At 43.8% G+C, this 20,940-nt stretch overlaps 1 protein-coding gene across 1 annotated transcript in view; it reads left to right on the top strand.

The window, feature by feature from the left end:
• VWDE (von Willebrand factor D and EGF domains) overlaps positions 1 to 20,940 on the top strand; it is a 332,452-nt gene that overhangs the window by 255,348 nt on the left and 56,164 nt on the right. The window contains exons 24-26 of the mRNA XM_070753903.1: positions 709 to 804; positions 3,804 to 3,899; positions 8,482 to 8,577. Coding sequence (XP_070610004.1) covers positions 709 to 804; positions 3,804 to 3,899; positions 8,482 to 8,577 — 288 coding nt within the window. The remainder of the gene's footprint in view (positions 1 to 708; positions 805 to 3,803; positions 3,900 to 8,481; positions 8,578 to 20,940) is intronic.

Below are 20,940 nucleotides of genomic sequence, written 5' to 3'. Positions count from 1 at the left end.
AAGCATCTGTCTGACTGTGTGACAGGTCATAATTCTGATATTATTTTAAATCAAATCTAATCTAGTATGCAGCGTGTAACTCAGTATTTCATTATTAATAAATATATTTAATGCTCAATAACATCATATCTGATGTTGTGTTTACTAAAAGCACATCAATATCATAAAATGTATTCAATCTTTTTCAATACTTACTTTGTAACAACTCTGTTGCAGAGAAACATTGTTTATAGTAATGTTTGCAAAATTCAAAGCATTGAAAAAAATACTGAGAATATAAAGGACTTGGAGGGATTGCCATTAATAATCAAGTTATTGTTCAAAATGTATACTAATATGTTAATAACTTTTAAATAATCTGCCTTTAAAACTAGTCACAATTTAATAGTACACATATTTTACACTATTGTAACGACAAACCCTGGTTAATGATTGAATATCCTGTTGTCCTTGATCATTTTTTAAAAACACTTCTCTGCAAAGATATCTACAAAAGGTTTAAAAGAGGTTTCTGTGTGAATCAGGTTTAAAAACAAAAAAGCTGTTCATTAAGAAATGAAGGGTTTGCCAAACATTTGAATTTTGGTTTTAATAACATAAGGTAGTCCTTGAGAAACTCTCAGTGGCTGCCCTATATTTCAATCAGCATAACTTAGTGCAAAATGCTAATAATTGGTGCAATTGACCTTGCCCTAATTTGTTTTTCAGTGGTTTGTAATAAGCATTGTCTGAATGGTGGGGAATGTGTGGTACCAGATGAATGCCAATGCAAGGCTGGATGGAGTGGTCCTTTATGTGAAACAGGTAACCATGTGTTATTAAAAATTTCCATGAAAATACAGTATGTAATAATTCTATTAAAGGTATAGCATGCAGCTTCTGATATTAAATCTCCCCCAAGAAGTGAGGCAAGCCTTTAGTCTCCTCTGATCTTTTGGAAATATCTGAAAATTTGGCTGTCTCTCTTAGAGCTCACAAAGAAGCATACAGCCATGGGGCTGAAGGTCCTTCCCTGCCTCCATTTTGATTAACTTATGTGTTGAATTTAACCATCCTTTCCTGTAACATACTGACATATCAACACAGACTGTGGAAACATTACACTGGACCTCAAGCATCTTGCAGTGTGTGCTTTTCCATTCTTCCTCCATACTCTGGGTCTTTGGTTTCCAAATGAGATGAAAAAGTTTCCACAGTTGATTTGGGAGCTGTGGCATCTGTTGGTATTCGGCCACTGTGCTTCATTAAGTCCAGGATCAATGCAGCCATCTACAGGGAGATTTTGAAGAACTCCATGCCTCCATCCGCATACAAGCTTTATGGGGATGGTAGCTTAAATTTTCCAGCAGGACTTGGCACCTGCCCACACTGCCCAAAGCACCAAAATCTGCTTCAATGACCATGGGATAACTGTGCTTGATTGGCCAGCAAACTCACCTGACCTGAACCCCATAGAGAATCTATGGGGCATTGCCAAGAGAAAAATGAGAGACATGACATGAAACAATGCAGAAGAGCTCAAGGCCGCTATTGAAGCATTCTGGTCTTCCATAATACCTCAGCAGTGCCACAGGCTGATAGCGTCCATGCCATGCCAGAATGAGGTGGTAATTGCTGCAAAAGTGGCCCAAACAAAGTACTAAGTACATATGCATGCTTATATTTTTCAGAAGTCGGATATTTTTCTATTTACAATCCTCTTTTTAATTGAATGCATGTATTATTCTAATTTTCTGAGATGGGGGATTTGGGGTTTTCATCAGCTGTACCCCATAAATAATTATGACAAATCACTGCTAGAACTATCTTGCCTTGCATGTTATGAATATCTTTCATATATTAAGTTTCACCATTACTGAAATAAATGAACGTTTGCACGATATTCTAATTTTTCGAGTTTCACCTATATGATTGAAGATCCTATCTTCAACAGTATTAGTATCTTAACAGTATTAGTTTTAATGAAGTAGAAACAAATGAAATTAAGTATGTAATTTTATATTAGCTGAAAACCTGTAACTTACTGGATCTATACTTCCTAGAATATAGAATCTGGTAAATTACTCTAAGAAAAATACAACACTTGGCCCCAAAGTATTGTTATACCTCACAAGGAAGGTTTGTAAGTGGAAATGCACATGTTTTGTAAAGTGTAATAAGCACTCCTAGATAATGCTGTCAAATGTAGGGGTGCTTTTCCTCCTAAATATCTGCAAATTATTATAAATGAAGAAATGTGGGTGCTTTTAACCTGCAAACAGCACTTGGTGGAAGCCTTGGTGGAAGCTACACTTTAATGATAAATCTGATATCATTCCATTTCACTTTTATTAACACTGTTTATAAATTGACCAAAATTGCTTTTTTCCTAGGGCATAGGAGCATACTGCAGTGGTCATTGGTGGTGGTGTTGGAGGTTGTGATGTTAAAAAGTTCCAGGTTCTGCATTTTTACCAAAGTCCAAACAGGGTTAAGAATTGGTAAAAACTGGTGCAGAGCAAGTCCTACATGACAAGTTTATACAAGTTGAAATGCACCAAGGAAGCCAAGCATGCAAACTATAAACAACACCCAAGCAGTGATTCAATAAACCTCCTGCTTCCTGCTGGGACACTTTTTGAATTATTAACAATCTAACTGGCAATAATAAAAGACTAGTGTACTGTCTTTATAAATCTCAGGTTGGCATCATGGCATCAGCTATTTTCCATATTTCACTTTCTGATTAATACAAAAAGAAGAAAAAAAGATCTCAATATGCTCGGTGTACCCTGTAGTGATTATTAATGTTAATATTATTTCTGTTCTCTTTTTTGGGCCATATGGGGGAGAGCAGCTTTCTTAATGACTAGATTCAAAGGAAACGGAATAGTACAAGTTGCTTTTCTAATTTGCTACATTATGCAACAAACATAACAACTGAATGCTGTGGAGTAAAAGGTTTATTATATTTATTGTATACACATTTTAAGTTGTTTTTGTCAGTTCATATGAATAACCCTTAAGAATTATGTTTACGTGTGTAACAGCTTGCATATGCAGGTCAAATAGGGACCGGTTTGCATTAATGCACTTAAATACTAAAAGCACTCATGGCATTTTGCTTCAGTTTGTTTTCACTGAAAGTATGCACATTGACTGACATATAAACACAGAAATATGCATACAGGTATCATAAAAGTATTCATGTATAATTGTATAATTCAGACAAATTTATATACTTTATAGGTTTGCTCAGATCATTAAATAAATATTGAATAAACATTGTGATATATATTTATCCACAAACTAACAAAGTAACTCCCATTCCTCTTCAATTGTTTTGTCTTATTAAAGACAAGGCAACATGGATGATTTTTTGTACATGTCAGTTTATATTATTTATAGATTTGATTGAAACCTCATTATTACAGCATTGGTAAAATAAAAGGCATATAATTCATACTATAAACCAGTAAATAGTGGTCAATATAAAATGGACTTCAGTGTCACCACATTTACAACAAATTGAAAAAGTATTACTGCTTCTACAATGAACAAAAAAGTTAACAGAAAAGACAGAAAAGAAATTTGTCTCAAAGTGCCTCAGAAATAGAGATGGACTTGAAGAAGAAAAATTGCAAAACAAATATTAAACAAAATATTACTGTGATTCCAGGGGACAAAATGCCCCATTGCTATTGTTTAAAACAGAAATATTCTGTGTTGTTAATTTAAAAAATATATAATGAGAGAGCAAGGAAGAATGTGATATTTTTCTCCTTACCTGAAATAAATGTTTATTTTGTTTTATATTGGGACAGCCATTTGCAAACCCATTTGCCTAAACGGTGGGACCTGTATTCGCCCAAATATATGTGCTTGCCCATTTGGTTTCTTTGGGCTTCAGTGTCAATCTGGTAAGATGAATAAATTAAATTCTAATGATTAAATACTGTTTCCCTTCCCTAAAAGAATATTGTACATTCTTTCCCATTGTTTGTTGAATCTTCACTTTTATTCAAAACAAACCATGTTCTTGCATATTGTTTATATGACGTGTATAGTAAGAAATAGTGCTTTATATTGAGTTGTCCTGTATTATTTTTAAAGACAGAAAGGGATATATGTAAATAGTGTATTGAGCATATTACAGAAAACAAATATATTATTCATAATGAACTCAACTTTAAAATATATGATGGCAAAATAACACAATATATAGTACTTTATTATGTCTTGATAGGCTTGATAGGCAGTATATTACTTTAAATGAGAATAAAAGTGATGGATAGATGGAAAGTTTCCTTTTTGTTCTATCAGCCAGGATATAAATTCTCCTTAACTGGTTTTCATGCACTGTTTCTCCCCATACATGGACTCTTTCTAGTAAACTGATATAAATGGTTGTTACACATATAATTTTCCTAATCTATTATAATTAAAGACTGTTAGCAGTTCAAAATATGTTACACACTTAGTGGTATAATTTGTTTGTATTGCAGCAATCCATACAGTAATTTCTTCCTGGTCAATATAACATAGGTTTTTTTTTTAATGTGAGACATATTAAATTATATTATGGTCAAGGATGAGGGCATTTTGCACTCCATACTTTGGTTTCTTTTGATTTGCTCTATTATAATGTAAGAAATTTCCTGACAATAAGAACTATTCAGCAGTGGGATGGTTTGCCGTCAGAAGTTATGGTTCTCCAACACTGAAAGCTTTTAAGGAGAGATTGGATAGCATTTGTCTGAAATGGTATACAGTAGTACATCTACTTAAGAACGCCTCTACTTAAGAACTTTTCTAGATAAGTATCGGGTGTTCAAGATTTTTTTGCCTCTTCTTAAGAACCATTTTTTAGTTAAGAACCCAAGCCCAGAAAAATTTCACAGGAAATTTGAGAATAGCACAAAGGCCTAGCCAGTTTCCTGCCATTCCCCCTGGTTTTCTCTCTCTGGCGCAGTGTATGGGAGGCAGCCTCGTGGCAGGTGTATAGGAGGTGCATGCTCCGCCTCGCTGCCTCAGAGTCCCTCTCTTTTTTTTAAAACTTTCAGGTTTTGGATTTTTTTGATTCCCCTCACCTCACCTACTTCCTTCAGCAACGACTGTCCTCCTCCTCTTCTTCCTCCTCCTCCTCCCACCCAAATTCTGAGCTTTTATTTCTTTCCTAATGGCTTTGCATGCATTATTTGCTTTTACATTGATTCCTCTGGGAAAAATTGCTTCTACTTACAAACTTTTCTACGTAAGAACCTGGTCATGGAATGAATTAAGTTCTTAAGTAGAAGTACCACTGTATAGGGTTTCCTGCTTCAACAGGGAGTTTGACTAGAAGAGTTCTAAAGTTCCTTCCAACTCTGTTATTCTGTTCTGCTAAGAAGGAAACTTTCAATAATCAAACTTTTACTATTTTATATCCTGAAAGTGTGAAAACAGTTCTATCCCTGATAGTACCAGGCAACTGTCTGCGGAGAGGGGCGGCATACAAATCTAAATAATAAATAATAAATAAATAAAAATTTGTTATGAACCCTGCTAAGCATCTATCAGAGATTTTGCACTTAGCTCCAACTGTCTTTCAGTTTCTCATTTCAATTATTTTTTTCTTACCAGCAACCTTTGGGAAAAAAAGTATTTTATCATTATATTTTTACTGATTAAAATATCCCAATCACATAACCTTATTACATCTAATTGTGTCTATGATCTACACATAAACAAATTAATGCCTCATTAAATACTCATTAATAGTAGTTTGAATTGTCTTATTGCAATTTTCTGTTTCTAATTATTGTATTTTGTTTTAAATTGTGTGGGTTTAAATTGTGTATGTGGGGGGGTGAGAAGATGAGGAATTAAAGTAACAGTAATTGTAACAGTAATAATACAATACAATATAATTATTATAATAATACTGTAGTAGTGATGTTGATTTTCATTGAAAGCCTAAAAGAGAAATCTTAAATGAACAATCTCAAAGTAAGTCTGATTCTGATCCCTTCTAAATACCACATATGTAACATCGCAATGTAAAGCTAACACCTAAATACATTCATTTATTCTGGCAATCTCTCAAACTCCAGTAATATCATCTTTGATCAAAGGCTATATAGCTGCTACCCTACATTTCTTTACCTGAAAGTAGGGTACACATATGTAGTGGGATTTTTTCTTAGTAGACTTATATACTGTAAAAAATAAAGCTTTCTCTGTTTGTCATGACTGACTCTAGGGTACAGTGCTCCTTTCTGTTTCTTGGCCAAGGGAGCCAGGGTTGCCCGAAGACCATTTCCATGGTCATGTGGCCAGTATGACCTTTCCATTGAAATGGTACCTATTAATCTATTTGAACTTGGTGGTGAGTTTCTCTTACCTTACCAGTGCGGAAGTATGCATGTCATGTCAGAAGTATGTGCATCACATCTGGGTACTGACTCTCTACGCATGTCACATAAGTCTTTGCGCATGTGCAGAGGGTGCTTTGCCAGCCACTTTCAAGATGTGGAAACTGCTACCCAGAGTCTGGAAGGGGTTGGGCAGCCTATAAATTAAATTGATAAAAAATAAACTGGAGGACTGGTTTTGGGGTGTAGCAAGCTGGCCATCACTACCAATTTCTGTCCGTCCATCACCCTGGGGTAGATTATTGACTCCCTCAGAGAGGGTTCGCAACTTGGGTGTCCTCCTCAATCCACAGCTAACATAAGAAAACCATATTTCAGTGGTGGCGAGTGGGGCGTTTGCCCAGGTTCATCTGGTGCACCAGTTGCAGCTCACAGTCACTCATGCCCTCATCACCTCGAGGTTCAACTACTGTAACACTCTCTACATGGGGCTACCTTTGAAGAGTGCTCAGAAACTTCAGATCATGCAAAACGCAGCTGCGAAAGCAATCATGGGCTTCCCTAGGTATGCCCATGTCACACCAACACTCCGCAGTCTGCATTGGTTGCCGATCAGTTTACAGTCACAATTAAAAGTGTTGGTCATGACCTATAAAGCCCTTCATGGCATCAGGCCAGAATATCTCCGAGACCGCCTTCTGCCGCACGAATCCCAGTGACTGGTTAGGTCCCACAGAGTTGGCCTTCTCCGGGTCCTGTCGAATAAACAAATTTTATTTTATTTTATTTTATTTTATTTTATTTTATTTTATTTTATTTTATTTTATTTTATTTTATTTTATTTTATTTTATTTTATTTTATTTTATTTTATTTTATTTTATTTTATTTTATTTTATTTTATTTTATTTTATTTTATTTTATTTTATTTTATTTTATTTTATTTTATTTTATTTTATTTTATTTTATTTTATTTTATTTTATTTTATTTTATTTTATTTTATTTTATTTTATTTTATTTTATTTTATTTTATTTTATTTTATTTTATTTTATTTTATTTTATTTTATTTTATTTTATTTTATTTTATTTTATTTTATTTTATTTTATTTTATTTTATTTTATTTTATTTTATTTTATTTTATTTTATTTTATTTTATTTTATTTTATTTTATTTTATTTTATTTTATTTTATTTTATTTTATTTTATTTTATTTTATTTTATTTTATTTTATTTTATTTTATTTTATTTTATTTTATTTTATTTTATTTTATTTTATTTTATTTTATTTTATTTTATTTTATTTTATTTTATTTTATTTTATTTTATTTTATTTTATTTTATTTTATTTTATTTTATTTTATTTTATTTTATTTTATTTTATTTTATTTTATTTTATTTTATTTTATTTTATTTTATTTTATTTTATTTTATTTTATTTTATTTTATTTTATTTTATTTTATTTTACTTCTATGCTGCCCAATCCCGAGCAAACCACCACTGACTTGCATGCTTTTAAGCTGCTAGGTGGGCAGGAGCTGGGCCAAGTAATGAGAGCTCATTAAGCAAAGATACCAGTAGTGCCAATAGTCATAGGCAACTTGGGCACAATCCCAAAATAATTGGAGTACCACCAGCATTGACAAATCACCTTTAGTCAATTGCAAAAGGTAGCTTTACTCTGAAAAGCTTACATCCTGTAACAATATCTATAACCCCCTCAAACACCCACATCTGCCTTTCCCAGGTCCTTGGCAAGGACTTGATAAGTGGACAAAAATGCAAAACTAGTCTGAGCATTTAACTCAATGTGCGATAAATCAAAATAAATAATAATAATTGCATCATTGACATAATAACCCATAAAGTACGGTGGCTGAGGTCATATAGTAAACTGAATTTAAAGAAAACAAACCATTTTCTGGCTTTTCTTCCTATATAAAGCTATGCTAAAATAATGAAAATCCTTCAGTGGGAGGATTTCCTTGAGAAATCAGATTCTATTAGTAATCTACTGTATAATCCTATATATCATCATGGGCACACTATTACCAAGGAATGTGCCATACCATTAGGCTGCTGAGGTCTATTTTGCAATTCCTGTCCGATTACCAGTAACCTTGGTTTATTTGTTTACACTGTGTAATTAGCATTCTGCAATCCTCCTTGTAAGAACAAAGGGCTATGTATGAGAAACAACCTCTGCTCCTGTACGGAAGGTTATGTTGGAAGAAGATGTCAGAAAAGTAAGTTTTTCTACTTTGCTTTAACTTTCCAAATATTTCTTGCCTTAGAAATACTTTATCACATAGGGAGCTTTCTTATTGCAAGCATATTAAACAGGACCCTTTGCTTGGATTAATCTTCTAATCTTTCATTTTTACATCATAGCATGTATATCAATAACTTTACCACAAAAGGCATTATTTCCATTTATTGGATGTTTCCTTATACTATACTAATGCACTAATTAATGCACTATACTAATGCAGTAACATTACATTAAAGACAAGAAAAGGTTTAAGCAGTGATGGGCTACCAAAATTTTTACTACCACACTATGGGTGTGCTTATGCGTTTTGTTTCAACATCTTTCAGTGCAAATTGGGTGCTCTGGAGTGGAGCTCCAAATTTTGCTACCGGAACTGCATTCCTAACTGTTCTCGTAGGAGTCCATCACTGGGTTTAAGCCACTTTGGATCTGATCCTGTCTATGTATACATTTAAATTCATTCCAGTTTAATAGAGAAAATTTGTATGAGAGATAAGCTAATTCGATAAATTAAAGTTAGTCAGGAAAGTTGTTAAAGCCTAATCCATAGGCATTGACTGGAACAATTTAAAATGTCACTGCTTACAATTCTTCCACCCTAATTAATACAGTTAGTTAATGAGTTGTGTTTATGTGTTTTGGTGGCCTCTTTTCTTGTTATTAATCCCAATGTTATCTATTACTACATAATTGGACCACTTCTATCAGTTTTGTTTTAGTATTTCACTAAAACTGTAAACTATGTTCTGCATGCACAAGCAAATCTACTAAGAACATTGCCGCTGGCGACTCACCGCTGGCGAGGGTTGCGGCGTGGGCCGGGGAAGGAGGCCGCCATGTTGGGGCGGAGCCTGCGGACCCCACGTCATCCCCGGGGGCCGCAGCGCAGCGCCTGGGTGCTCGGTCACCCAGTGAACCGGGCAGGAGGGAGGCAGCCCTACAAAAGGGGCTGCCTCGTGGCGCAGTGCCTCCTGCCCGCTGGCGCGGGACATCTCTTCCCCCCGATCTTGCCTACCGGCGAGGGGGGACCAGCGAGCCTTTTCTCCCCGACGGGAGAAATGAAGAGGCGGCGGTGCACTTGCGAAGCCCCTGGGATCGATTGCGATCGCCGGGGGCAGCTTGGGTTTGTGGGAATGGGGGGCGGCGGCATCCAGCGCCCGGGAACATGCTGTTCGCCGGGCGCCCATCGGGATGGCGACGTCGCCTCTCCTTCTTCGTTGCCGGCAGCGCGCAGGACGGCGCCGGCGGGAACTTGGGGGATTCGCCGTTTTGCTTTTGCCTGCCGGGTTTTGATTGCTTGGGAAGGGGGGAGGGGGTCAGTTGGCTGCCACGGGCCGGCGCCCCCCCCCAACTTTGTTTATATGGCGGCAGGGCGCGCGTGGGCGGCGACGGCTTGCCGGCTGGGTTTGTTTGTTTTCCGGGCCTGTGTGCCACCCGGGCAGGTGAGCCAGGGCTCTCTCGGCCCTGCGGGCTAAGCGCTTGGAGCGTTTTAGTGCGGGGAGGCCGGGGCGATTGTTAGGGAGTGGGCGACAGCAGCAGATAGGCAGTTCGCCCTTCCTCCACGTGGCTGGACTTTGCGCGGCGCCGGGGGGGGGGTTCTTGCCTCCCGCCGGCCCCTCCCCCATTAGCTCTAGACTGGCTGTCGCTGATTGGGGGCCCCCTTTTCCCCTGGTGGAGGAGAGGTTTTACATGGTTGTTGCCTCTTGCCAGTATTTATTAGCACACAGCGTTTGCGGGAGCCGCCCTGAGTCTTCGGAGAGGGGCGGCATACGAATTTAATAAATTATTATTATTATCGTGGTTGTTATTATTATTATTATTATTATTACTACATATAAATCTGTTTTTAATGGTAGTGATCGGTAAGGCTAATGTTTCCAGCTGTGGGCAGAAGTTGTTTGGTTCGCTGAAACCCACAGGATTAATTGGTAGAGACATGGCAGCCTGGATTGAGGGCGGGGGATTTATTAATTGGTCATAAAATTATAATTGGATTGCCCCCCCCCTCTCCCCTCATTTCGGGACAAAGGAGTAATTTATCGATTATAATGCCAATATTGAATTATTTATTCCCGATTAATTTTGCATATATATAATATGGCACCCAGTTATTTGATAAGATGCATTTCATTCTTGACTGATTTATTGACCAATGAATTGTAAAAAATAATTAAAGTACTATTTATTATTAATCCACTAGGCTCAGGAGGAACTTCCACTAGAGATATGGATTAATACAGTGGTTGATGGATCTAATTCCCCCCCTTTTTAGGAAGCTGCAGCTGATGAAGTGGTTGGATTATTTGAACCACTGGGTTCAGTTTTATTTAATATACTATTAATTTAATTTATTAGTTTCATACTAACAGTGGGTTTAGGGTATACCGAATGAGAGAAACAAGGCTCCTGCCTGCAAGCTAATGGTCTGGTATAAGCCAAAGGTTGGGTTTCTCGACTGGCGGGATGCATAAAGAGTCAATCAATGCTACAATGTTATATATATTGTCGGTAGAGGGGGGTGACATGGAAAATTAATGAATTGTTATTATGATTATTATTACTATTATTATTCAGGATATAATTTATTTTAACTTTATGGGATTTATGAGCTAGGCACCAGTAATTTGGCTGGACAGCAGCATTACTATGCCCCCATTGCAAGGTAGGGGGATTGCCCATATGGCAGTCCCACCTTTCCCCAGTTTGGGGCAAAGCCTGGAACACACACATACACACCCTTACAGTAAGCAGCCTGGGCACAGTCGCTCACTGTAAAGGCTTACGTCTCTAGCAGAGTGGAGCGTATTTGTGAGCACGCCCCGATTGGGTGCCTCGGGTGTTATCGTTGTCATTGTCATTTATTTTATGGTTCTATCGAAAGAGTGGTTGATCCTTGGGATGAATGTACAGCAGACAGGGGCAGTGGATCTGCAGTGGCTGAATTTGAACGTGTCTGGGATGAGCATATCCATTGCAGGATAGTGTACGGGGAGTAGTGTGGAGGCAGACTGGATGGACCTTGGAGTCTTTTTCCTGCCATCAATCCTTTATGTTTCTATCATTGGCCAATTTGGCCGGGGCAAGGGGTCCACACGAGGTCCTTGTTGGCCTTATTACATAGGGAGGTAGTTAAATTGGCGAGGGCCATTTAGGCAATGGGGGCCAATAATTTGGGATTCCCTGAAATTGTTGTATGCTATGGCAGTTCCTTTCAGGACAAGAAACATAAGGGGAACAAGGTATTGGTAAGGGAGACATTACGCCAGGGAAGCATTTCTTCCATTATGCGATAGCATCAATACTGCCCTCGACACTGGGGGGGTAGATCTCCACCACTGTTGGCATGACTGTCGGTGGCTCCTCACTACTAATGTTCTGAATTTGGCCACATTCTCAAATGTCAATTTGTACTGAGGGCCATAACAGTACGGGTGTAGTTGGTAGCAGGCCCTTTTTCTGTGCCAACAAACCTGGGAGCCACTATTAATGTCATAAATACAGCCTGCAGACCCCCTCCTAATCTCTGGTTAATCCACTCAGAAGTAAGCAATGTGGAACCGGATTGTGGGGGAATAGCCTGGCTCTGTTTGAAACGTGCTGTGGCCGACATGTGGTGAGCCGCCATGGGTCTAGGGAAAAGGGCGGCATGACAATGGCATAAATGAATAAATAAACGAATTAGTTAGTTTATCGCAGCCCCTTTAGTTGTTCAGAGCAAGGGTGTGGTCCTTTCCTGGAATGGGGGGGCTTGCACGAATGCTAGGTTTTGCGGTCATCTGAATCAAATTCACGCTTGAGTTGATTTTACCTTAAGAGGAGTTATTAAGCATTATACTAATTGTTTCAGGGAGGGGTTGTTTATAAAGGGTTATTATCGCAAGCTATGTCGATGTTGGGGGTGTCAGGATGTTACCATTAAAATTATGGTTATATTGATCTAAGTCATGTTGGTCAAGCCAATTCGTGCGCTAACGGTGCAGAAGGCATTTGCAGGGGCCTTTGCTTACTGCATAAACTTCTCGCACCTATTCTACCCCCTGGGCGAGCGACCAGGGCCACGGAGCATATTGGCGCGTCTCCCAGGCACTTTAAGGCGGAAGAAGAGTATGGTGACTGCCTGAGAGGAATACAGGAACATGGGGCTGCGACTGTGGCACAGCTGATGTAGTGGCGGGGAAGCGAGACAGCAGCAGAAGGCCCGGTCGGTTAACGGGGAGTATGTGCGCAGGGGCAGGTGGTTGGCAGCCACATGGCATGGGCGTGGGCACAGGGTACCCAGAATGGTGGGCGGCGCCTTCGCTCAAGCAAAGGAGTGCAGGTGGGGACCGCACGGTTACACGCCCTCGTGTATGGGCAACAAGGGGGGGCTTAGCTCTCCTACCAAAAGACCCGGTGGCTGACTATTTGAGGACGGGGGGAGCGATCAAGGGACGGTCCAGGGAAAGGACGCAGATGGGGGAGAATTAGTAAGCCGCTATATCTTACCCAGTCCCAGGGGCAGCGGCATTGGGAGAGACCCAGCTTCTCACCTAGCGAGGCAAGGCCGTTTCACTCGACAGCCAAAACTATGGCCTTTGGGACACGGGGGTATGCCAGGTGCTGTCCTGGTCGCACAGTAGTGGATCGTGTACGGTTCCCTGGGCCAGGAAATCGATGTTCATTTGGAGGCTGTGGCAACCGCATTGGTTGAGCTCGAAGTCTCCAGTAACGCAGATGGTGGATTGATCACTGGCCAGGCGTAGCTAACAGGACAGAGGCCTGGGTGTGAGGGACCCAGTCCAGGCACAGCGAGGACGCCAGGGAATGGTTCCCTTTGTACCATAAGACTGGCCTCCACTGAGCAAATAACAGTGGGGGCCGTTTTTAGGAGGATTGGGGGTATCGGGTGGTATTCCCTCAGCAATACTGATTGCGGTTTTCAGCGAGTTCTCCGCAAAGTAGCGAATACGGTGGCGTATTGAAGTCAGTGGGTTTTCATGGCGTAGATTCGAGCGCCTGAGTACAAGCGTTTTTGGGAGCGGGTGGCTAACACTGTCTTGTTATTCTTATCGTTTTTCTAGGTCCTGGCCCTGCTCCACTTTATTACGCGCAAAGTGCGATGGAGTTGCCCTTCCTTGCCCACAGTAGCGAACTGCGGCCACTACGTGGCAGGTCAGCTGGATGTACAGCTGCAACATTGTCTTCAGGAATGTGGAAGTTGCTGAGTCACTGGGGCTTCAGTGGAAGGGGCTTGAGCTCGGAGGTCTCCGTATGATGGGCCTCTCCCGTTGTGGATGTTGGGAGCAGTGAGGGGCCGGACCCAGATTGTTTGGTGTGGCCCACTGGTGGCAACCACCTGTTGCTGGTGAATGTGGAAAGGTGGTCTGACACACGCATGATATACCATGTATTATCGGAGGTGCGGTGGTATGCCAAGAGCATAAGGTGGTGGAGGATGCCAGGTAGAGAGGCAACAGGGCAGCGAAGGAATGGGTACTCCAGACGGGGGGGTGGAGTGATAGATCTCCCCAACATTCAGAGTATCACAGTTAGCTTTATTCAGAAGGGTCGGGGTACATTTGACAGACGAGGGGAATGACAAATTCATAGCGGACCTGCAGAGGTGCCTGCACATTCATGTGCAGGGGGGGGGGGGAGCAGGGGGAATAAATTTATAATTTCACCCCCTGCTGTGGCCGAAAGGGGGCGGAAATGGGCGTAAGCAGCAACTGTGTGATCTCCTTTAGGGGCACCTCTACTGAGGTGAGGGGCGATCTCCTTCTCGGATTACAGGGCTCGACCGGCTTGGGTTCGGGGAGGGGGTCGCTCCTGTGGCTCGCTGCCTGTGGCGTATCAGAGACCAGTGGCGAGCCATCCCACACGCCGTGGGGGCGTAGCATTGGGCAGGGGGCAGGTGTAATTTTACCTGACCCTGCACCCGGGCAAGGAGCTTTCGCCCTAGAGTTGCTCAAGTGAGTTTGTTGCAAAGTTAACTCCGCCCCCATTTGATTTATGCACCTTTGCAGGTCACGTGGTTTAATTGGCTAAATAGTTAATTTGAATTTTGTTTAATAAAAGTGACCCTATTTATACCCACACCTTTGTGTCCGACTGTTACTCCGCCTGCGCCGCAATGCCGCTGGCGACTCACCGCTGGCGAGGGTTGCGGCGTGGGCCGGGGAAGGAGGCCGCCATGTTGGGGCGGAGCCTGCGGACCCCACGTCATCCCCGGGGGCCGCAGCGCAGCGCCTGGGTGCTCGGTCACCCAGTGAACCGGGCAGGAGGGAGGCAGCCCTACAAAAGGGGCTGCCTCGTGGCGCAGTGCCTCCTGCCCGCTGGCGCGGGACACCCGCCCACCCTCCCTCTGTTACAGGGTGCATATGATGGGTCGCCCTCGGTGGGGCCGAGTAGGAATTTTTTGCAGTCACAAGGAATTGGCCGAATTGTGGCTGTTGTTTCGCCTACTCCACTCTGTGCGTGGGAGTGTGTGGTTAGGGGGTGGTCTCACCAACTAGGGCCCCCCCTCAAGGTCACTGGGGGGGGGACGGCCGAAAGGGGGCGGAAATGGGCGTAAGCAGCAACTGTGTGATCTCCTTTAGGGGCACCTCTACTGAGGTGAGGGGCGATCTCCTTCTCGGATTACAGGGCTCGACCGGCTTGGGTTCGGGGAGGGGGTCGCTCCTGTGGCTCGCTGCCTGTGGCGTATCAGAGACCAGTGGCGAGCCATCCCACACGCCGTGGGGGCGTAGCATTGGGCAGGGGGCAGGTGTAATTTTACCTGACCCTGCACCCGGGCAAGGAGCTTTCGCCCTAGAGTTGCTCAAGTGAGTTTGTTGCAAAGTTAACTCCGCCCCCATTTGATTTATGCACCTTTGCAGGTCACGTGGTTTAATTGGCTAAATAGTTAATTTGGATTTTGTTTAATAAAAGTGACCCTATTTATACCCACACCTTTGTGTCCGACTGTTACTCCGCCTGCGCCGCAACATAACTAGTAGAACCATCTACATATTAACAGCAATACATTTGTTCCCTAATAATAAGAGTAATTAAAAGTAATTTGTTATCTCTATTAACAAGTGTCCAGTATAATTTTAAAAGTATATTTTACGGAATGCTCAAGATTGATTTGTTGAATATTACAATAGCACAAAACAGTCAGAAAGTCAAATTGCATATACAATAATGTCCATTTATGTAATAATAAATGCACAAGATTTACTTTTGAGTACCTGTTATAAGTCTTCACAGTTGCTGCAGCTCTTGAATGCTTAGAGATGTCCATTGGACATCAAAAGAGTCATTTCTAGTGAACCTGCACAGCTACATTGGAAAAACTTCCAAGATCTCTCTAGGGCCAACCAAAATGGCACAAAATACTTTTTTATATTCGGTTTTCCCAGAAATTCCCAGGGAGTTATACATATATACTACTAGAAGTACTAATAATGTGCACTAAGTTATTTAAATTGATAAATAAAAATATAAATCTTTGAATTCAAGCCACTACATAGTCAATTTTCTTTTGCCAATGTAGAGTGTGTAATTTCTGTTCAGTATTCATATGGCCTCTGTCTCCACCTAATTGGCTTTGTTGCTTGACCCTGTAATTTTCCTTGATCATCTTAACTCACTTGCCTTCCCCATTACACAAGTTGTGTAAGAGGGTCAAATAGATTTTCCCCATATGTCAGGCAGCTAGAGTAGACTGAACACGATAGGAAAAGTTTTCTGCTTCTTAATTACTACACCACTCCACATATGAATAGAAATAGGATGGAATGGAATGGAATGGAATGGGATGGACTAGACTAGACTAGACTAGACTAGACTGGACTGGACTGGACTGGACTGGACTGGACTGGAATGGAATAGAATAGAATAGAATAGAATTTTTTTGATTGGCCAAGTGTGATTGGCCACACAAGGAATTTGTCTTGGTGCTCTCAGCATACATAAAAGAAAAGATACATTCACCAAGAATCATAAGGTGCAAAGCTTAATGATAGTCGGGGTACAAATAAGCAATCAAATCATACTAGGAACCTGTCAATATAAATTGTAAGGATAAAGCAAAAAAGTTACAGTCTTTAATGGGAGGAGATGGGTGATGGGAACAATGAGAAGATTAATAGTAGTGCAGACTTAATAATAGTAGTGAAGTGAATAGTTGTGAAGTGTCTGTAAATATTTTCACAGCCCTTTTTTGACTCATGCAGTATCCAGGTGCTCAATGGAAGGCAGATTGGTAGCAATTGTTTTTTCTGCAGTTCTGATTATCCTCTGAAGTCTGTGTCTGTCTTGTTGGGTTGCAGAACCAAACCAGACAGTTATAGAGGTGCAGATGACAGAGTCAATAATTTCTCTGTAGAACTTATCAGCAGCTCCTTGGGCAATTTGAGTTTTCTAAGTTGGTGCAGAAAGAGCATTCTTTGCGGCGCAGGCGGAGTAATAGTCGGACACAAGGTGTGGGTATAACGGGGTCACTTTTATTCAACAACTTAATTCTTAACTTATTAACTTATTTAAACCATTAACCCCACATGACCTGCAGGGTGCAAAATCAAATGGGGGCGGAATAACATGCCCAATTCAGACAGCAACCCTGGGGCGAAAACTCCTTGAAACTGGGTGCGGGTCATGTTAAACTACACCTACCCCCTGCACCCTTACTACGCCACACCTGGCGTGTGGGATGGCTCGCTACTGGTCTACGTTAAACTCCAGCCAGCGAGCCACAGGAGCGACTCACTCCCCGGACCCAGGCCGGTCGAGCCCTGTAATCCGAGAAGGAGCTCGCCCCTCACCTCTGTAGAGGTGCCCCAAAAGGAGCTCACCAGTTGCTAATTATTTTATTTTCCGCCCCCTATCGGCCACCCCTCCCCCCCCCAGTGACCCTAAGGGGGGGGCACTAGATGGTGGGGCCACCCCCTAACCACACTCCCACGCACAGAGTGGAGTAGGCGAAAAAACAATCGCAGCTCGTCCAATTCTGCTGCGACTGCAAAAAATTCCTACTCGGCCCCCCGGAGGGCGACCCATCATATGCACCCTGTAACAGAGGGAGGGTGGGTGGGTGCCTCACGATGCTCCGGGCGAGACTGCTGCGCCACAAGGCAGCCCCCTCTTATAGGGCTGCCCACACTCGCCCGGCCAATCGGTGCCCACGCACCGCACCACGTGGTCACGGCACCCGACGTGGGTGCCGTGACTCCGCCCCCCAACATGGCGGCCTCCATCCCCGCCGATCGCCGCAAACCCCACCGGCCGGTAAGTCGGCTGTGGGAATTGCGGCGCAGGCGGAGTAATAGTCGGACACAAGGTGTGGGTATAACGGGGTCACTTTTATTCAACAACTTAATTCTTAACTTATTAACTTATTTAAACCATTAACCCCACATGACCTGCAGGGTGCAAAATCAAATGGGGGCGGAATAACATGCCCAATTCAGACAGCAACCCTGGGGCGAAAACTCCTTGAAACTGGGTGCGGGTCATGTTAAACTACACCTACCCCCTGCACCCTTACTACGCCACACCTGGCGTGTGGGATGGCTCGCTACTGGTCTACGTTAAACTCCAGCCAGCGAGCCACAGGAGCGACTCACTCCCCGGACCCAGGCCGGTCGAGCCCTGTAATCCGAGAAGGAGCTCGCCCCTCACCTCTGTAGAGGTGCCCCAAAAGGAGCTCACCAGTTGCTAATTATTTTATTTTCCGCCCCCTATCGGCCACAGCAGGGGGTGAAATTTTAATTTATTCCCCCTGCTCCCCCCCCTGCACAGCTATGTGCAGGCACCTCTGCAGGTCGGCTATAAATTTATCGTTCCCACTATCGGTCAAGTGTACACCGTCCTGTCTGTACAAGTCTATGAGGGATGCCCTGATGTCTGGATGGTCTACCACTCCACCCCCAGCCTGAATAACCCACTTCTTAACCGCTCTGTTTACCCTCTTCCTAGCCTTATCCACTGCGCTAGGGCTTCTAGCCTGCCGCCAACTCCTCCTGGGCAGGATGTTGGACCACCACACACACGTATTTGGCCACCGCTCCCAGATCACCTGCAAACTCTCCCAAATGTGCCACAGCAGCTCTACACCTGTCATCGCTCCCAGATCGTTCCCACCAACGTGCAAGACCAAACAGCCCGGCACCCCTCGCACCCTCCCACTGTTGAACAACAGTGGGAGAACTTCCCGCCAACGTAGGCCTCGTCGACCCAGCCACTGGACCACCGCTCGATCGATCTCCAAATTCGTGCCGGGCGTCGTCTCACGGGCCCTCCGCTCGGCCCAGTACACCATGCTGTGGCCACATATCAGGATTCTGCGGCGCCAGTCAAGTCGTCGGGCTAGAGAAAGGGAGGAAGCAGAGCGGCATCAAAAAGGCGGCCCGGCGCAACCCCCCCCCCCACCCCGCCCCACTCACCTAGGGGCGGATGTACGTCCGGAAGGCCCCAGATCTCCAGCGGCCCACTGTCTTTATATCCAGCCTGCTGAAACCTTCGACTGCTGCCAACGACGCTGCACCTATTCTGAATGAGTGAGTCCCGTAACGTCTAGGGTCCAAGCCCAGCCTTGCCAGCGCCTTGGACGTGACAGCCCAGAACTGGTACCTGGTCAGGGGTTCCCCGGACACATGACAAAACAAAAAACCCGGCTCTACACCCCTGTGGGCCCAATACGCCCCAAGCGCGGCCACCGGGCATACCCGCCGGTTGTTAGCCCGGGAAAGTTGGACCGTCACACCTCTACCCCTCTGGTTGGTCTTGGACCGTCGCAACCTCAAGGACACCGAGCTACGACCTAACTTGATATCCCTTGTGGTGAACGCCTGGCCGGAGCTATCGGCTCTGGAAGCTGCTAAAACCTCGCTAACCCGAAAAGCCCTGAAAAACAAGGTCACCGCCGCAGCGTGGTACAGTGATGCCTCATAATCAGAGCGGCAGAGCCGACCCCACAGCTCGTAAAGCCCCATCAAGTGGGTGAGCTTTAGGGGATGCCTGCTGTCACCCTGGGCCTGACCTTTCTCCCTGATCCAACCCTCTAATGTCTTTCTAATCCTGAAATCCCCTGTGGTGTCCGCAAAGCCCCGAGACTTGGCTACGAAGGCCAGGCCTGCCAACTTGCCCCTAATCGTCCGGGCAGACAACCCACGGCGGCGGTCAAGCGCGCAAAATTCGAGCAGGTGTTCGACCGGGGCCGGCCAGAGCTGATCGTATCTCCTATCATGACAAAAAGCCCAAAATTCCCTACCTGCCCGCTGGTATGCTCTCCTGGTGCTGGGAGCTATGGACAAATCCATGGCCTTGCTTACGTCGGCCCTCCAATCAGCCACAGATGCTGTGGGGCTGCTTCCGGGTGCTCCTCGGCCTGTGGGGCAAGCAGCCGGAACCTAGCCAACTGCCCCCTGGACAGAGCGTCAGCCACCCCGTTTCTTACCCCTGGAACATGATGTGCCCGGAAAAGCATATTGTTGGCAAGGCATCTCATAACCATATGCCGGACCAAACCCATAACCCGTTCGTTCCTAGAGGAAAGAGTATTCACTACGTGTACTACCGCCATATTGTCACACCAAAAGTGGACTGTCCTACCGGCAAAACTGGAAGCCCACAGCTCAATGGCCACGACAATTGGGAATAGCTCCAAAAATGTCAAATCCCTACAGATGGCCCCTCCGCGCCACTCCTGCGGCCAGTCAGCCCGGAACCATTTGCTCTGCCACACCACTCCAAAGCCGGTCGTGCCCGCCGCATCGGACTTCACTTGAAAGTCCGCTTTCAGCAGCATATCCTGCCTCCACAATGACACTCCGTTGTACCCGTCCAGAAACCCTTGCCACACCACGAGGTCCTCCCTAACACTCTTCGATAACCTGATCCTGTGGTGCGGTTTTGTCACGCCAACCGTTGCCCTGTACAGTCTAAACATAAAGGCCCTTCCTGGCGCAATCACCCGACAAGCAAAATTCAACAGGCCGGCCAGCTCCTGCACCTGTCTCAAAGTCACCTTCTTTGCGGCTCGTGCGACCCTCACCGCTTCCTTGAGTCTGGTCAGTTTGTCATCGGGTAGCCTACACGTTTGTGCAACGGAGTCCACCTCGATTCCTAAAAATGTCAGTTTGGTCGAAGGCCCCTCGGTCTTTTCGTGAGCCAAAGGTACGCCTAAATCCGCGCATAAAGCCTGGAAACCCAACATTCCCTGCTGACAATCGACGGCGCCCGCCGGCCCCGCGAATAGAAAATCATCCAAATAATGTACTACAGACGCAAAGCCCGTACTTTTAACATGTGCCCACTCCAAAAATGAACTGAACTTCTCAAACAACGAGCAGGATATAGAACAACCCATTGGCAA

The sequence above is a fragment of the Erythrolamprus reginae genome, chromosome 1 (genome assembly GCF_031021105.1).
Source record: "Erythrolamprus reginae isolate rEryReg1 chromosome 1, rEryReg1.hap1, whole genome shotgun sequence".
Taxonomy (NCBI): domain Eukaryota; kingdom Metazoa; phylum Chordata; class Lepidosauria; order Squamata; family Dipsadidae; genus Erythrolamprus; species Erythrolamprus reginae.
The sequence above is the reverse complement of the archived record's forward strand: the minus strand, read 5'-3'. Positions and strand labels throughout refer to the sequence as shown.